Genomic DNA, 16,056 nt, shown 5'->3' with positions numbered 1-16,056 from the left:
AAAAGCTTAGAGATGACCAGAAAACAAAAAAAGGACACATATAGGAAGTGGAAAGAAGGCCAAGCAACAAAGGAAGAGCAGGGATGGCATCAGGAAGGCTAAAGCTGAGAACGAGCTGAGGTTAGTGAGGGATGCTAAAAGCAACAAAAAGGCTTTCTTCAGCTACATGCATAGTAAAAGGCAGAGGAAAGAAATGGTGGTTCAGCTATTAAATGAGGATGGCAAAATGATAACAGATGACAAAGAAAAGGCAGAGGTGCTCAATTCCTACTTTGGCTCAGTCTTCTCCCAAAAGAGGGTCTATGACCCCTCCCCCCTGGCAAAGGTGAAGTACAGGCTGAAGGGGCAGGATTGTAGCTTGAGCTCAATAGGCATATGGTCAAGGAATACCTAATGACTATGAATGAGTTCTAATCTCCAGGGCCAGATGAACTGCATCCTAGAGTAATAAAGGAACTGGCAGAAGAACTCTCAGAACCACTGTCTATTCTCTTTGAGAAATCATGGAGGATGGGTGAAGTGCCAGATGACTGGAGGAGGGCTAATGTTGTCCCTATCTTCAAAAAGGGTAAAAAGGAGGAACCTGGGAACTACAGACCAGTCAGTCTGACATCCATCCCTGGGAAAATTCTGGAGCAGATGATAAAGCAATCCATCTGGAAGCACCTTGAAAACAATGCAGTGATTACTCGAAGCCAACATGGATTTGTCAAGAACAAATCCTGCCAGACTAACCTGAACTCATTTTTTGATCAAGTTACTTCCCTTGTGGACTGTGGGAATGCTGTAGACATAATATCCTGATGAGCAAACTAGCTCAATGTGGGCTAGATGAAACAACAATCCGGTGGATCCACAGTTGGCTACAGAACTGGACTCAAAGAGTGCTTATCAATGGGATCTTCTCAAACTGGGGAGAGGTAACGAGCGGGGTACCGCAGGGCTCAGTCCTGGGCCCAGTGCTCTTCAACATTTGTATTAATGACTTGGAGGTAGGGATGTACGAAAGTCATCTACCTTTTCGCAGCTTGGATTCGCGGTTGGGAAGGAGGTGCTCCGTCCCTCCCCCGGGAATCCTCCCTGGGCCAGCTCTGCTCTGCGGCGGCTCCACGGAGCTGCCGGCCAGGGCCATCCACAGCCCGAGTTCCGGCCACAGCCAGCTGCTGCGGACGCAAATGGCGGCCGCCGTAGTGGCCGCCATTTGTGTCCTGCCAGGCTGCCGTGATAGGCTATGTAAGTATTTACGTAGCCTATCACGGCAAAGAGCAGGGGCGCAAACAGCGGCCGCTATGCTGTTTGCGCCACTGCTCTCTCCATGATAGGCTACGTAAGTATTTACGTAGCCTAACACGGTAAAGGCAGCTATGCAAATGGCGGAGTGGCCGCCATTTGCATGTCTGCCTTTAACGTGATAGGCTGTGTAAATACTTACGTAGCCTATCACGGAGAGAGCAGCAGCACAAACGGCGTAGCGGCCGCCGTTTGCGTCCCTGCTCTTTGCTGTTATAGGCTATGTAAATACTTATGTAGCCTATCACGGCAGCTTGGCAGGATGCAAATGGCGTCCGCAGCAGCTGGCCGAAAGACGAGCCACTGCCGCCGCCGCCCTAGGTAAGTTTCGTTCCGGGGGGATTCTGCAGCGTGGTGGGGAGTGGGAGGCCGTTCCACCATGAATTTCGGGGGGGCGAATGCCAGTGCATTCGGCCTCACTGAAATCCATGGCAGAATTCTCCGCCATCCCTACTTGGAGGAGGAGGTGCAGGGAATGCTGATCAGATTTGCAGATTACCCAAAACTGGGCGAGATAGCTAATACTTTGCAAGACAGAAACAAAATTCAAAGTGATCTTGATAGACTGGAGCGCTGGGCTGAAAACAACAGAATTAAATTGAATAGGGATAAATACCAAGTTCTGCACCTAGGAAAAAGAAGCCAAATGCACAGTTACAAGATGAGGGATACGTGGCTCAACAACACTACAAGCGAGAAGGATCTTGGAATTGTTGTTGATCACAAGCTAAATATGAGCCAACAATGTGATGTGGCTGCAAAAAAGGCAAAGGCTATCTTGGGCTGCATTAATAGAAGTATAGCTTCCAAATCCTGGGAAGTGCTAGTTCCCCTCTACTCAGCACTGGTTAGGCCTCATCTGGAGTACTGTGTCCAGTTCTTGGCACCACATTTTAAGAAGGATGCAGACAAACTGGAGAGGGTTCAGAGGAGGGCAACAAAGATGATCAGGGGACTGGAAACAAAGCCCTATGAAGAGAGACTGAAAGAACTGGGCATGTTTAGCTTGAGTAGAGAAGACTGAGGGGAGATACGATAGTGCTCTTCAAGTACTTGAAAGGTTGTCACAGACAGGAAAGCCAGGATCTCTTCTTGATTATCCCAGGGTGCAGGATATGGAATAGTGGGCTGAAGTTACAGGAAGCCAGATTCTGGCTGAACATCAGGAAAAATGTCCTGACTGTTAGAGCAATACGACAACAGAACCAATTACCCAGGGAGGTAGTGGGCTCTCCCACACTGGAGGCATTCAAGAGGAGGCTGGACAGCCATCTGTCAGGGATGGTTTGACTTGGATTCCTGCATTGAGCAGGGGGTTGGACTCGATGGCCTTGTAGGCCCCTTCCAACCCTACTATTCTATGATTCTATGAAGTGGGAGGGAGGGAATGAATGGATGCCGTTGTGATGGGAGACTCATTGGGAATATTACAAGAGAACCAACCAAGAGAATTGGAGGGCATTTACTATTGATGGTCTTGCTTTCTGAAAAAGAGGGGCAATAATATTGGTATCTGTATTGCTTCTAAAAGTTGTTCAAGATAAAACATCTAGTGTTTGATGGCTCACACCGCTGCCTCATCTTGCCTCCTCAACCAATTCAACCAGTGCCAGAGCTCTAGCAGATGACATCAATGCTCTTGCTCTGAAAAAGTGCTGGAATTATGTACAGCCTCTCTGCTTCAGTGGGCTTTCCAGGGGGCAATCTACACTAGCGCACTGTCATGTCTGGCTCATGTGTGGGGTACATGACACACTCCCCAACCCACTAACCTGATGCTATTTCTTCCTCAATATTCTGTGTGCTCCCCCACTAGGGATAGCAGAGAAATCCTCCACGGACTCCAATGCATCCGGATTCTTTAGAATCCGGTCCCCCGGAGTCCGTGGCAGAACAGACTACTCGCCCCCTCCCACCCCCCAAAATCCTCCCCAGATGGACCCTACTTGCTGCCGGCTGGTCCGGGTCTGTCCACTGCTGCTGTCCATTTGCTGCCCCGGACTGCGGACGCAAATGGCGTCCGCTACGCCATTTGCGTTCCTGCTCTTTGCCGTGATAGGGTACGTAAATATTTATGTAGACTACCACCGAAAAGAGCAGGGATGCAAAAGGCGTCCCCTACGCAGGATGCCATTTGCAGTCGCAGCCCAGCAGCAGACGGAAGTCCGGCTGCGGATGGGCCCGGGCGGCGGCTCCACGGAATCGCTGCGGAGTGGAGCCGGCCAGGGAGGATTCCAGGGGGAGGGACGGATCGCCTCCCCCCCCTACAGACACCTGGACTGGAATGGTAAGTGGGTTTCGTACACCCCTATCCCCCCCCCCCCGCAATATGAAGAGTTTTTCAGTGCTTGGGGCTTCCTTGTGCTACAAAGTCATGTGTGTTCCAATGTAGCAGTAGACTTTTAACTTTAGACTTATAACTTACTTTATTTATTTATTTATTTATTTATTTATTTATTTATAACATTTCTATTCCACCCCATTTCATTAAGATCTCAGGGCAGCATACAGATGAAATCAATTAAACAGTATAAAACAATAAATAAACACCTAAAAACATATTAAACTATTAAACAAGCTAAAACCAGTTAAAATCTAAAACAATAAAACGGTTAAAACAGTGTTCTAGGGAATGTATTTAGCCCTCAAAGGCTTTGGTAAAAACCCATGTTTTTACTTGGCGCCGAAACAAGACCAATGTCTGCGCCAATCAGGCCTCTAAGGGGAGGGCATTCCACAACTGGGGTGCCACAGCAGAGAAGGCTCTCTCCCACATCCCACCATAGTGTATGTCTCGTACTGGTGGGATGCAGAGGAGGGCCCCTCCAACAGATCTCAGTTCTCGGGCAGGCATATATAGGGAGAGGCGCTCCCTCAAATATTGAGGTCACAAGCTGCTTAGGGCTTTAAATGTCATCACCAGAACCTTGAATTCTGACCAGAAGCGTATTGGTAGCCAGTGCAATTCCTTTAAAACTGGTGTTGTATGATCTTTATGAGCTGTTCTGGTCAGCAGTCTAGCTGCTGCATTTTGCACTAGCTGCAACTTCCGAGTCGTCTTCAAGGGCAGCCCCACGTAAAGTGCATTGCAGTAGTCTAATCAGGAAGGTACCAGCACATGTACTACTGTGGCTAGGTTATCCCGGTCCAGGAAAGGGCGTAGCTGGAGGATCACCTGAAGCTGGCCTCAAGTACTCTGGGCCCCGGAATCCACCTGGGGCTCCAGTGACAGGCATGGAGTACTAGGAGTACTCCCAAGCTATGCACCTGCTCCTTCAGGGGGAGTGCAACCCCATCCAGGACAGGTCGCTTATCCAATTCCTGGACTCAGCAGCCACCAATCTACAGAGCTTCCGTCTTGTCAGGATTTAGCTTCAGTTTATTGGCCCTCATCCAGCCCATTATAGATGTGCTAGATGATAGGTGCCTCCAGGCACTGGTCCAGCACCGTCACCCTCTCAACTGACTCTGACAACAAGGAGAAATAGAGCTGAGCATCATCAACGTACTGGTGACACCCTACCCCAAAACTCCTAATGACCTCACCCAATGACTTCATATGGATGTTGAACAGCATGGGGGATAGAATAGAACCCTGTGGCACCCCACAGCTTAAAAGCCATGGGGTAGAACAGGAAGCCTCCAATACCACTAGGCGTGGTTTTAAAGCTGCAGAACATTCCCCTCCACCTTCTTTCCCACCCCTACTTCGTTCTCCTCCTGCTGCCATTCCCTGATCTTTCCTCCCAAGGATTTTGATGGGATTTGTGGGCAAGAAATCTGTGTGTGTGTGTGTGTGGGGGGGGTATTTTCCATTGTACACCTACATAGTTGCAGAGTTGTGAATAGCCACACAATTTATTTTTACACCAACCTGAACAACGTATAGTTACTGGACTTAAAAAGCAAAAGCCAGAAATAGCACCATGACCTCTCTACCTTCTCCCCACCAGCCTGACCTCATCTTTCTCTTCTTCCCATTTCCTGCCTCACAATGATTTTGGTGGACAGGAATTTCATGATTTGTTGTTGTTTTTTGAGGTTATTTTTCACTGCACAGTGTGAATACACAAAATGTATTTTTCAACCTGCATTCCTGCACATTTGTCAAGGTGTGCAAACAGATAGTGCCCCCCCCATCAACTTGAAACGGCAGTACACCCCCTCCCATTTATCCTACAATTGGAACCCTTTACTGTGGGTTGTGGCATGTGCTTGGACTATAAACACAAATGATAGAAAACGTGACCTTTCAAAGTCCTTCTACACTCTGCATTGGTGTGTAGCACTTGGCCACATGGTATCCATTGTCACCCTTGCACGGGCGGCCAAGCCATGCTGGTGGCGGCGTGTGCATGGCCCCTCCCACTGGCAGCCGCGATGTAGCGCTTCCAGGGGGAAGTGCCACAATGAGTGGAAATGCTCATTTCCTGAAGGGGCACAAGCACAACCTGCCCCTTCCGGAAATGAGCATTTTTGCTTGTTGCGGCCCTTCCCGCCGGAAGCGCTACATCATGCTGCCGGTGGGAGGGGCCCCACGTACACTGCTGCCAACATGCCTTGGGCCACCCGCGCAGAAGCAGCACTGAATACTACCCCTGATCAACACAGCAAATACTGCACTGCATTCATTTATTTGTGGCCCTAGAGCAGCAACTAAGTTTCAAAAAATTACTGACACAGCAGTGTCTAACAAATAAAAGAGGCTTCAGTATAGATATGCCTAGAAGTTTTTGCATTGTGATGACTGGCTGCTTGGACTATGTTATTCTGATGTGTTCAGACTTCACAAGACAGGATTAAAACTTCTTTTTTTTCCAGAGAAGCAATGGCCATTTTGAGCACAAAATTGTCTCCCACTGTTGATATAATGTTCTTGTCCCTAATTATGCTTACTACAAGCCACATATATATGAACAACTTCCACTGTTTGATTGTTTGTTTCTATATTGGCCTCTTTGTGCTTCCAGGGTGGCTTTAATGCCAAATGGCACAGAAGCACTAGCTTGTATATGTATCCCCTACAGGGGTTAATTGCAGAGGCATTTGCTTGTGTATATGGCATTATTCCACACCACCAATGGTTTAGAACTCTTCCATGTACCACAGCTGTCCTAACAACTGCTAAGAACTACTGATATGCTTCATATCTACCTTTCTATTTTGATAGACTCCACTGCCTTCACCAGTTAAAGAACTTGTAACATCCCTGGAGCGAAGATGTAGTTTGGATCACACAATCAATGATGATGCAAATCCTTCCTTAGTGCCAGCCTCCCTGAGAGCAGTCCATGACAGGAAGCCGACTGAAGTAGAACAATGCCTTTGTGGGGAGCAAAATGCAGGGAGCCATTCAGCTAAGCCTCAAAGCAAAACTCCTTCCCCAGATCTGTGCTCATACAAGCACCTCTGGAAAGTCCGGCAGAAAGCCATCACATCTGAGACCTTCCTTTCCCTAGAAGAAGAACTGAGGCAAGGGTGCTACTCACCCTGTGAATTAGAAAGAGCTCAGAGGTAAGATCCATGGAATGACTATGTCTTATGCTGACCCAGTGGGATTCTAATTGCAAGGTACATGATGTGGAGAAGGTATGCAGCAGCAATAAACAAATGGCCAGATCAACATTTACAGAATAGGTACATATACCAAGACAGCCTTACTAAATAACTTTTAAAAACTGAAGAAAATAATATCCCAATTCCTTTTGATGCTCCATAGAGACGAATGGGAAAACTCCCACTTATGCAAGTGCAGTGGAATTGCAGTGGCACTGTACCGAACTTTCTCTGCTTCCTCCACTTTGGGACAGGCAAAGGCAATAAAAGCACCGTCAAGGGAGTCCCAGCTAGGGGTGGATGAATCAGTCTAATTTCAGTCCGTGTCACTTTTACCTGTGTTCACTCATAAGTCTGTTCTGTCCCATTTCTGCATTAATCGGATATTTTTTAAAATCCACACAAATGCACATTTAAATATGTATTTAAATACATATTTCTGAATGTATTTTCTCTCAAAATATACATTTTAAAACACACTTTAATACTTTTTTTGTGCTGAGAACTATGCACAAAATTCAGAGAAATGCAAAATCCAATCAATTGCCAAACATTCTGAGCCAAAAGTTAGTCCAGAGGTTCGGATAAGGTCAGTTTATATCAGAATTCACGAAGACAGAATTCCTCAAGCATCCCGAGTCCCAGCCACTGCCTATTTATTATTTATGTATTTATTTTAAAGATTTCTAATATGCCTTTCAGGGCACACTTCCCTTTCAAGGTGGCTTATAATATTACAAAATCATGAACATACAAATTACAACACACACACACACACAGCAGCAGCAGCAGTGAATTTTTTTAAGCACCAGATGCAGACTGGAATAAATCTATCTTCAGAGGGTTTTTTTTAAGAGCCAGCAGTGATGAGGTCATGCGTACCTCCCTGGGAAGGGAGTTCCACAGGTGTGGGGCCACCACTGAGAAAGCCCTATCCCTTATACCTGCCAGCCAAATGGCTGCTGCTGGTGGTCCAGAGAGTAGGGCCTCTGATGCTGATCTTAATGCTTGGATAAGCTCACATGGGTGCAGGCGGTGCTTCAGATAATGTGGTCCCAAACCATTTAGGGCTTTAAGGGCCAAAACCAGCACCATCATAAAATAAAACTCTAGCATCCAAGATCATGAGCATCTGCAGAGGAAGAACCATGGATATTGTTGCATATGAACTGGGCCACTCTCTCTCTCCACTTAGGTTTAGAAAACAAGCTCCCATTGGCAGCCACAATTTACAACCCAACAACAAACCATGGGTTCTCTTTGTGGGTTATTTGTGGTTAACAAACCATGATTTGTTAGCGTGGCTGGGTTCATACAACACAACAACCTACAATTCAGTGACAACCCGTGGTTTAACGACAACCTGTGCTGTGGCTTGTCATCTTGTGTGAACGCAGTATTGCTAGATGAATCCTCCCATGAGTTGACCCATGCCTATTCGTTGCTTACATCACTAGCTGGCAAGATGGGTTCAATAGTGAGAGGGACACCATTCTAGGAACCCTGACCATCCTTGTGCTGGGTTTCTGTGGCACTACAGATTTAATTACATGAGAGTTCAAGTTTCTTGTTCTGGATTTGAAAGTACACCATGACAAATGAGGAAAAACTTCATTCACCACTACATTGAGATTGCAATCAGCAAGAATGCTGCAAGACATTTGGCATTGCTTTGGAATCTGAGATGCTTGGTTGGGATTGCATGGGTTGGGAGGTATGCAAGAAAAATATTCATTTTCCGTCACATTAAGATTTCCATGAGCAGGCATGCTGCAGGACCTACCTGTTGTTTTGGAACTTGAGATGCCTGGTGGGGATAAAACATTTGTCTGGAATGATGCTGCAGTTAAAAAGAAATGGCAAATGGAAGGGTTAAAAACCCTCTTCCAGCACACTACTTTGCTTCAAATGGCATCCTCCTAACATCACTTTACAGCAGATAATAGGTGTGGGCTAAGCTTCATGAGCTCAAGTGTCTAACTCAGGAATGTGTAACCTCTTCCAGCCCTGAGGGATGAATTCAATTCCAGAGAAACTTTGGGGGGCTGGATGCCAGTGGTGGGTGCGGGCAAAACATACCAGCATGTTTTAGCTTAAAGCTCTTGCTGCCTGTAACTAAATTTTAGGAGAGGCATGAAAAACTGTAACCACAAAACAAGTGGTGATCGGGGGGGCAGGAAGCCAAGGGAAGGGGGCATGGCCCTCTGGGGAACTCCGGAGAACTGGATTGGGAGCCCTGGAGGGCCGGATTTGGCCCACAGACCTGAGGTTCCTCACGCTGGGTCTAACTCCTATGTAAACCCCTGTGAGTACCTTTAAGAAGGGAAAGGCACTATAATACAAATAATTAAGCAATTCATTTCCGCTCAATATGTTCCCTACCCCCACACTGCCAAGATGTACTTTTTCTTGGTGCCTCTTAAAATTTGTGCAATGGGTGTCTTGTTTTCAAAACTTGCTTTGACTTTTTTCATTACTGGCAATATCATCAGTCACCATGCTGCTGGGAAATGTAAGCACCACACCCCAAGTCATTAGCACCATTACTACTCCCAGTTCTCCTGCTGCAGAGGAGGCCCCCAGCTCCCACTGTTTAACCCATCCTGACAGCTACTGATGTAAGCAACAAACAGGCATGGGTCAACTCACAGGAGGATTCTTCTAGCACCTCACAGTGTTGCTCTCTGCTGCCAAGCTGCTTCTGAGTTGAACTGGGGTGAGGGTACAGCTTAAGTTGCCAACTGATGCTTGCCCCCTTGGCTGCTAGTGGATTTGGCTAGCCATTGGTGCCTGCAAATGCACTCCCACATACCCAGAGCATTTCTACATGGGGCTTTTATTGCACACTCGCAGAAGTTTGCAGGCCCTTTATAGGATATCATCAACCTCCAGGGTGTCTCCTGCACTTTCTCACGTTTAATCCAGGTTTAAAAAGATTGGAGATAATGCGATAAGGAATGTTAATCTGCTATACTGGCAGTGTGTAATTACGCAGTTCTGCTGTACAGCAGCACCATCTAGTGGCTGTATAATGAAAAATATAGAACTTGCAGAGAGATGAACTCCCTGAATTAAAGCACATGTCTGCTCATGTAAAGGAGCTGATGTTAATCCCACAAAGAATCCAAAAACAAAAGCCCCAGTAAATTCAGGGAAAACAAGCCTAGTGTGGTGAAGGCCCCAGTCACTGGGTAGCAGCTGGGTAGGATCATCTTTATACATCAGATTAGTTCATCTTGAACTGATGAGAAAATGTAACCAATTTTCTTCCAAGTAATGTCTGTCGTTGCAACACTGCTATTATTTTTATGGCCATCAACAGAGAATATCCAAAACAAATGTATTTTTCAGGTTTTCCAATGTACCTAAAATGTAATATACAATGCAAACATATGTCCAGATGTATGCCTATTTTATTTTAATTTGCTTTAAGCAAATCATAGAATAATAGGGTTGGAAGGAGCCTACAAGACCACCGAGACCAACCTCTGCTCAGTGCAGGAATCCAAGTCAAGGCATCCCTGACAGATGGCTGTCCAGCTTCATCTTGAATGCATCCAGGGTGGGAGAGCCCACTACCTCCCTAGGTAACTGGGTCCATTGTCATATTGCTCTAACAGTCAGGAGGTTTTTCCTGATGTTCAGCCGGAATCTGGCTTCCTGTAACTTGAGCCCATTATTTTGTGTCATGCACTCTGAGATGATCAAGAAGAGATCCTGGCCTTCTTCTCTGTGACAACCTTTCAGGTTCTTGAAGAGCGCTATCATATCTCTCTTCAGTCTTCTCTTCAGAAGGCTAAACATGCCCATTTTTTTTCAGTCTCTCCTCATAGGGCTTTGTTTCCAGTCCCCTCATCATCTTCATTGCCCTCCTCTGAACCCTCTCCAGTTTGTCTGCATCCTTCTTCAAGTGTGGTGCCCAGAACTGGATACAGTACTCCAGACGAGGCCTAACCAGTGCTGAGTAAAGGGGAACTAGCATTTCACGTGATTTGGAAGCTATACTTCTATTCATGCAACCCCAAATAGCACTTGCCTTTTTTGCAGCCACATCACATCATTGGCTCCTATTCAGCTTGTGATCTACAACAATTCCAAGATCCTTCTCGCTTGCAGTATTATTGAGCCAAGTATCCCCATTTGGAACTGTGCATTTGGTTTCTTTTTCCTAGGTGCAGAACTTGGCATTTATCCCTATTCAATTTTATTCTGTTATTTCCTGCCCAGCATTCCAGCCTATCAAGATCACTTTGAATTTTGTTTCTGTCTTCCAGAGTGTTAGCTATCCCGCCCAATTTTGTGTCATCTGCAAATTTGATCAGCATTCCCTGCACATCCTCCTCCAAGTCATTAATACAAATGTTGAAGAGCACTGGGCCCAAGACTGAGCCCTGTGGTACCCTGCTTGTTACCTCTCCCCAGTTTGAGAAGATCCCATGAGCACTCTTTGAGTCTGATCCTGTAGCCAGCTGTGGATCCACCTGATAGTTATTTCATCTAGCCCACTTTTAGCTAGTTTGCTAATCAAGATATCATGGGGCACTTTGTTGAAAGCTTTGCTGAAGTTGAGGTATATTGTGTCCACAGCATTCCCACAGTACACAAGGGAGGTTATCTGATCAAAAAATGAGATCAGGTTAGTCTGGCAGGATTTGTTTTTGACAAATCCATGTTGGTCTTGAGTAATCACTGCATTGTTTTCAAGGTGCTTCCAGATGGATTGCTTTATAATCTGCTCCAGAATTTTCCCAGGGATGGATGTCCGACCGACTGGTCTGTAGTTCAAGGTTCTTCCTTTTTGAAGATAGGGACAACATTAGCCCTCCTCCAGTCATCTGGCACTTCCCCCATCCTCCATGATTTATCAAAGATAATAGACAGTGGTTCTGAGAGCTCTTCTGCCAGTTCCTTTATGACTCTAGGATGCAGTTCATCTGGCCCTGGAGATTTGAACTCATTCAAAGTAATTAGGTGTTCTTGACCATATGCCTATCAATCTCAAGCTGCAATCCTGCTCCTTCAGCCTGTACTTTGCCTTTGCCTTGGGGCTCATAGACCCTCTTTCAGGAGAAGACTGAGCCAAAGTAGGAATTGGGCACTTCTGCCTTTTCTTTGTCATCTGTTATCATTTTGCCATCCTTATCTGATAGCTCAACAACCATTTCTTTCCTCAGTCTTTTACTATGCACATATGTGAAGAAAGCCTTTTTGTTGCTTTTAGCATCCCTCGCTAACCTCAGCTCGTTCTCAGCTTTAGCCTTTCTGATTTCATCCCTGCATCCCTGTGCTACCTTCCTGTACTCTTCCTTTGTAGGTTGGCCTTCCTTCCACTTCCTATGTGTGTGCTTTTTGTTTTCAGGTCATCTCTAAGCTTTTTGTGAAGCCACATTGGCTTCTTCTGTTGTTTTCCACTTTTTTTCTTGTTGGAATTGTTTGTTATCGTGCCTTGAGAATTTCCTTTTTTAAAAACTCCTACCCATCTTGGACTCCTCTTTTCACTGGAGTCGCTTGCCATGGGACCTTACTGATCATTGTTCTGAGTTTATGAAAACTGGCCTTCCTAAAATCCAGGGCACGTGTTTGGCTACACTTAGCTTTTGCTTTCTTTAGAACCAAGAACTCAAGTATAACATGGTCACTTTCCCCCAGAGTTCCCATAACTGCTACTTTATCCACCAAGTCATCTCTTTTGGTTAGGATCAAGTCAAGGATAGACGATCCTCTAGTTCCTTCCTCCACTTTCTATAGGAAGAAGTTATCAGCAACACAAGTCAGGAATTTCTTGGAGGGGCCATGTTTTGCAGAATTTATCTTCCAACAAATATCAGGGAAATTGAAGTCCCCCATTGCTACTACATCGTGCCTCCTTGAAATACTGGCAATTTGCTTTTCAAAAGTTTCATCTTCGTCTTCTTCTTGATTGGATGGCCAGTAGTAGACTCCGACCACCATGTTCCTGTAATAATAAATATATATTACAAAAGTGGGGAAAACACTGGAAGTAATTTTACTACAAGTAGTGCAGTAGTAAAAGATGCAGCACGAGCCTAGCGTAAAAATGAATTTGTTCCTAAGAATCCCCCCTGCAAAAAGTTTTGTGATGAGAGTATTTGTCAAATATTCACTGAATAATTTCCAAAAAAATATATTTAATGTGATGTATTTGACATCCAATGCTATTTAATTTTAATATGTTACTTCAATATTTGATCTCAATAGTAGATTACTGACATTTGACATTAACAGTAGAGATTTTACAATATCAACATCAGCTCTGGAAAAAGCCCGTAACTAACTGGTGCATATTTTACAAGGAGAGCGGCAGTTACACTGAATATTCAAACACCAACATTTTGTCATTATGAAAATACGATCTCTCTCTCTCTCTCTCTCTCTCTCTCTCACACACACACACACACACTCACTCTCACTCATATACACACACCAATTTTTACTGTGATGTAGGGACAGACAAATGTCTCTTTAGGTTTCTACAACTTTCTCACCTTTTAAAACACATGTTTGTTCTGTCCCATTTCTATACCAGTTTTTTGGTAAAATCTCACACAAAAATTCATATGTATTTTGGAAAACATTTATCCCAATATACACATTTTTGTGTGCATTTCTCCCAATATATGCATTTTTGTACACAATTTTTCCTAATGCAGGCATTTTTGTATGCATTTTTAATCTGAAAAATGCATAGCAAAATTTAGAAAAGTGTAAAAACTGAAGGATAATTGCATTCTAGGTTCGCATATTAGTTTGGGAAATGCAAATTAGGTTGCTTCATAATAAAATGCACATCAAAAGAATTTCTCCCAAATTCCTAATTGTGGGTAGTGTGTGGAATGCGCAAATATCATGGGCACCCCTTAGTTATTGCTTCCAGTATCACTGGCGAAAAGCAATACAATTCCTCCCCATCATAGTCATTTCATGTTATCAACCTTACAAGTTTTTTATGTTTAACTTTTATTTATTATTACTTATGAGGGGTATAATACATATATACCACTTAATATAAGGAATATCTCTAAGCAGTAAAATCTCCAAAATTTTGAGGCAGAGCACTTCACTGCTGCTCCACTCAAGCGTGAGAGTTCCAGAGGTGGAGAATTAGTGGCCCCTGGCCACAGGTTGCCCTTGCCCTAATCTTATGTGCACTGGAGCTATTCCCTCCGGTTCATTCCCTTCCCCGTTTGGCATTGTGAAGAAGCATGTTCATGTAAGCAATATGTCATCAGGATTGCAGTGTTATCAGTCTCCTCACATCTTCCGTAGTTGTGCATGAGTGTGTGTGAAAGGGGCAGAACAGAAATTTGAAGGATGGTGGTGAACGGCTGAAATGTAGATAAAAATCAAGGCAATCAGCTTGATTTATCTTAAATCCTAAGAGATAAAAAAGAGGATGGATGGGGAGGGGAAGCCCTTTGTAAGGAATCATAAGAAGCAGCTCTCTATACATTTTAAAATGCATAACTTGCTTTCTGAACTGTAAAAATGATTGTCCATTGCACACTGGATTTAAGCAACAGCTGGTGCTTCAGCCAGTCAGAAAAATAGAACAAGCACTGCTCAACTAATCAGAAAAGGCTAAACATTCATACTGGCTCAGGAGACAGATTCATCCAAGAAGCAGATTCACCTGGCCAGAGAGACAGAGAGAAGGGGATGCCTGAAAGAGGGCTCCTTCACACTGAGCTTTTATCCTGCGATGGAGATTGCTCCTTCACGGATGTTTGTGGGCTCTTTACATGATGCCATGATCATTCAAGGCATCTCCTGCACTAAATGCCCTTTGTTCCGTTTTTAAATAGATCGCAGATAATGAGCTATCAAATTACCCCATTGTGTTCCGCTTGAGTTCCCTCCGTGAAAAGAGGAAAAGCAGCAAGAAGAGGAGCGAGATCAATGAAAGATAATGGAAACTCTGATACGGGAAGAAGGAGGGGGAAGGGGGTGAGGCAAAAGGAAGCATGTGAAAAAGGGAGTCATTGTGATCCTGCATTTAAAACAGAAGCAGAAATCCCCATTTTAAATGCAGGATTTTAGGCTGGTGTAGAGATGCCCAGAGAGAGGAAAATGAGGTACCAAAGAGAAAGAGGGTGGCCCTGCCACGGCAAGTATGCTCCACCCATTGCTGGCATGTGGCCACACCTCTGAGGGCTCAGGCCTAGTTTTAAAGTGTAATGCTATCCATTTCTTTTCATGGAGCTGTGGTTATATAACTAGAGATGGGTGAGAATTTAGTTTGGGGTTGTTGTTTTTTATAAGAACTTACCTAAATTCACAAATATTTTCATAAACAGGTTGGAAAGAACTTGAGATTTTAAAAAATTGAACATGGGAGAAACCAAAACTGACAGATTTGTCTGTCCAGGCCCAGGGCTTTGAGTGCTTAGCTCTTAACAATCTATGTTTAAATCCCTGTGTATTCAAAAATGTTTGTGATTTAGGATGTCACCTCTTTTTTCTGACTTTGTTTTTCAGCCCTATGTTTGACAAGAGTGATGGGGACCTGTCTACCAAGGACTGTCTACCTGAGGCCCTTACTCCCACACTAATGGATGAAGAGTATCTTACTATCAATTCAACATCCCACACCCCAGGGAGATTGGAGACAGGCCCCATTCCAGAGCAAAATGAACTTAGCCCAGGTTTAGCAGCCTTTCTTAGCCACGAACAGTGCACTAGTGACAGCGAATGGGAAGATATAGAAGAGGTGGAGAGAGATGTGAAAGAGCAGTGGAATGTCAGGGTATGTCTGTGATATTAATGCAGTAAGAACAATACAAAATGAAATGGATGTTCACAAGAAAATACAGTCTTATCTGGCAAAATATGCCCTCAAGCTGGACATAAGCACTGAAACTGCTGAAAAGCCTCTGAGTCCTCAAACACCATCTTGAGTGACAAATGTTGTTCCACACTTGATTTTTGAAAGACAAGACAAGCATCAGCAAGTTACTTTTCAGCTACCACAAGTTACTATTTAGCTTTTGTGTGGAGGAAGTGTTTGCCATATTGCTGATTGCCCTCCCCACCCTATTTTTCCCCCCAAACAGTTGGGCTAGATGTGTGGTTCTGTGCAAGGGATATGCATCACTAAAATGAATTACTAAAAAGTCACAAAAAAGAGGGCGGAGGAGTCACAAAGTCACAAAAGAGGGCATTGCCTACTGCTAATCATATTGCAAACATTAT

The 16,056-nt window shown here is 44.6% G+C and overlaps 1 protein-coding gene across 1 annotated transcript in view; it reads left to right on the top strand.

Moving 5' to 3' along the window:
- Nucleotides 1–16,056, top strand: part of FRMPD2 (FERM and PDZ domain containing 2) — a 240,287-nt gene that overhangs the window by 145,834 nt on the left and 78,397 nt on the right. The window contains exons 29-30 of the mRNA XM_084845567.1: nt 6,461–6,804; nt 15,343–15,610. Of these exons, the coding sequence (XP_084701693.1) occupies nt 6,461–6,804; nt 15,343–15,610 (612 nt within the window). The remainder of the gene's footprint in view (nt 1–6,460; nt 6,805–15,342; nt 15,611–16,056) is intronic.

The sequence above is a fragment of the Heloderma suspectum genome, chromosome 3 (assembly GCF_057233095.1).
Source record: "Heloderma suspectum isolate Gila_16-S chromosome 3, 16-S_ref, whole genome shotgun sequence".
Classification (NCBI taxonomy): domain Eukaryota; kingdom Metazoa; phylum Chordata; class Lepidosauria; order Squamata; family Helodermatidae; genus Heloderma; species Heloderma suspectum.
The sequence above is the reverse complement of the archived record's forward strand: the minus strand, read 5'-3'. Positions and strand labels throughout refer to the sequence as shown.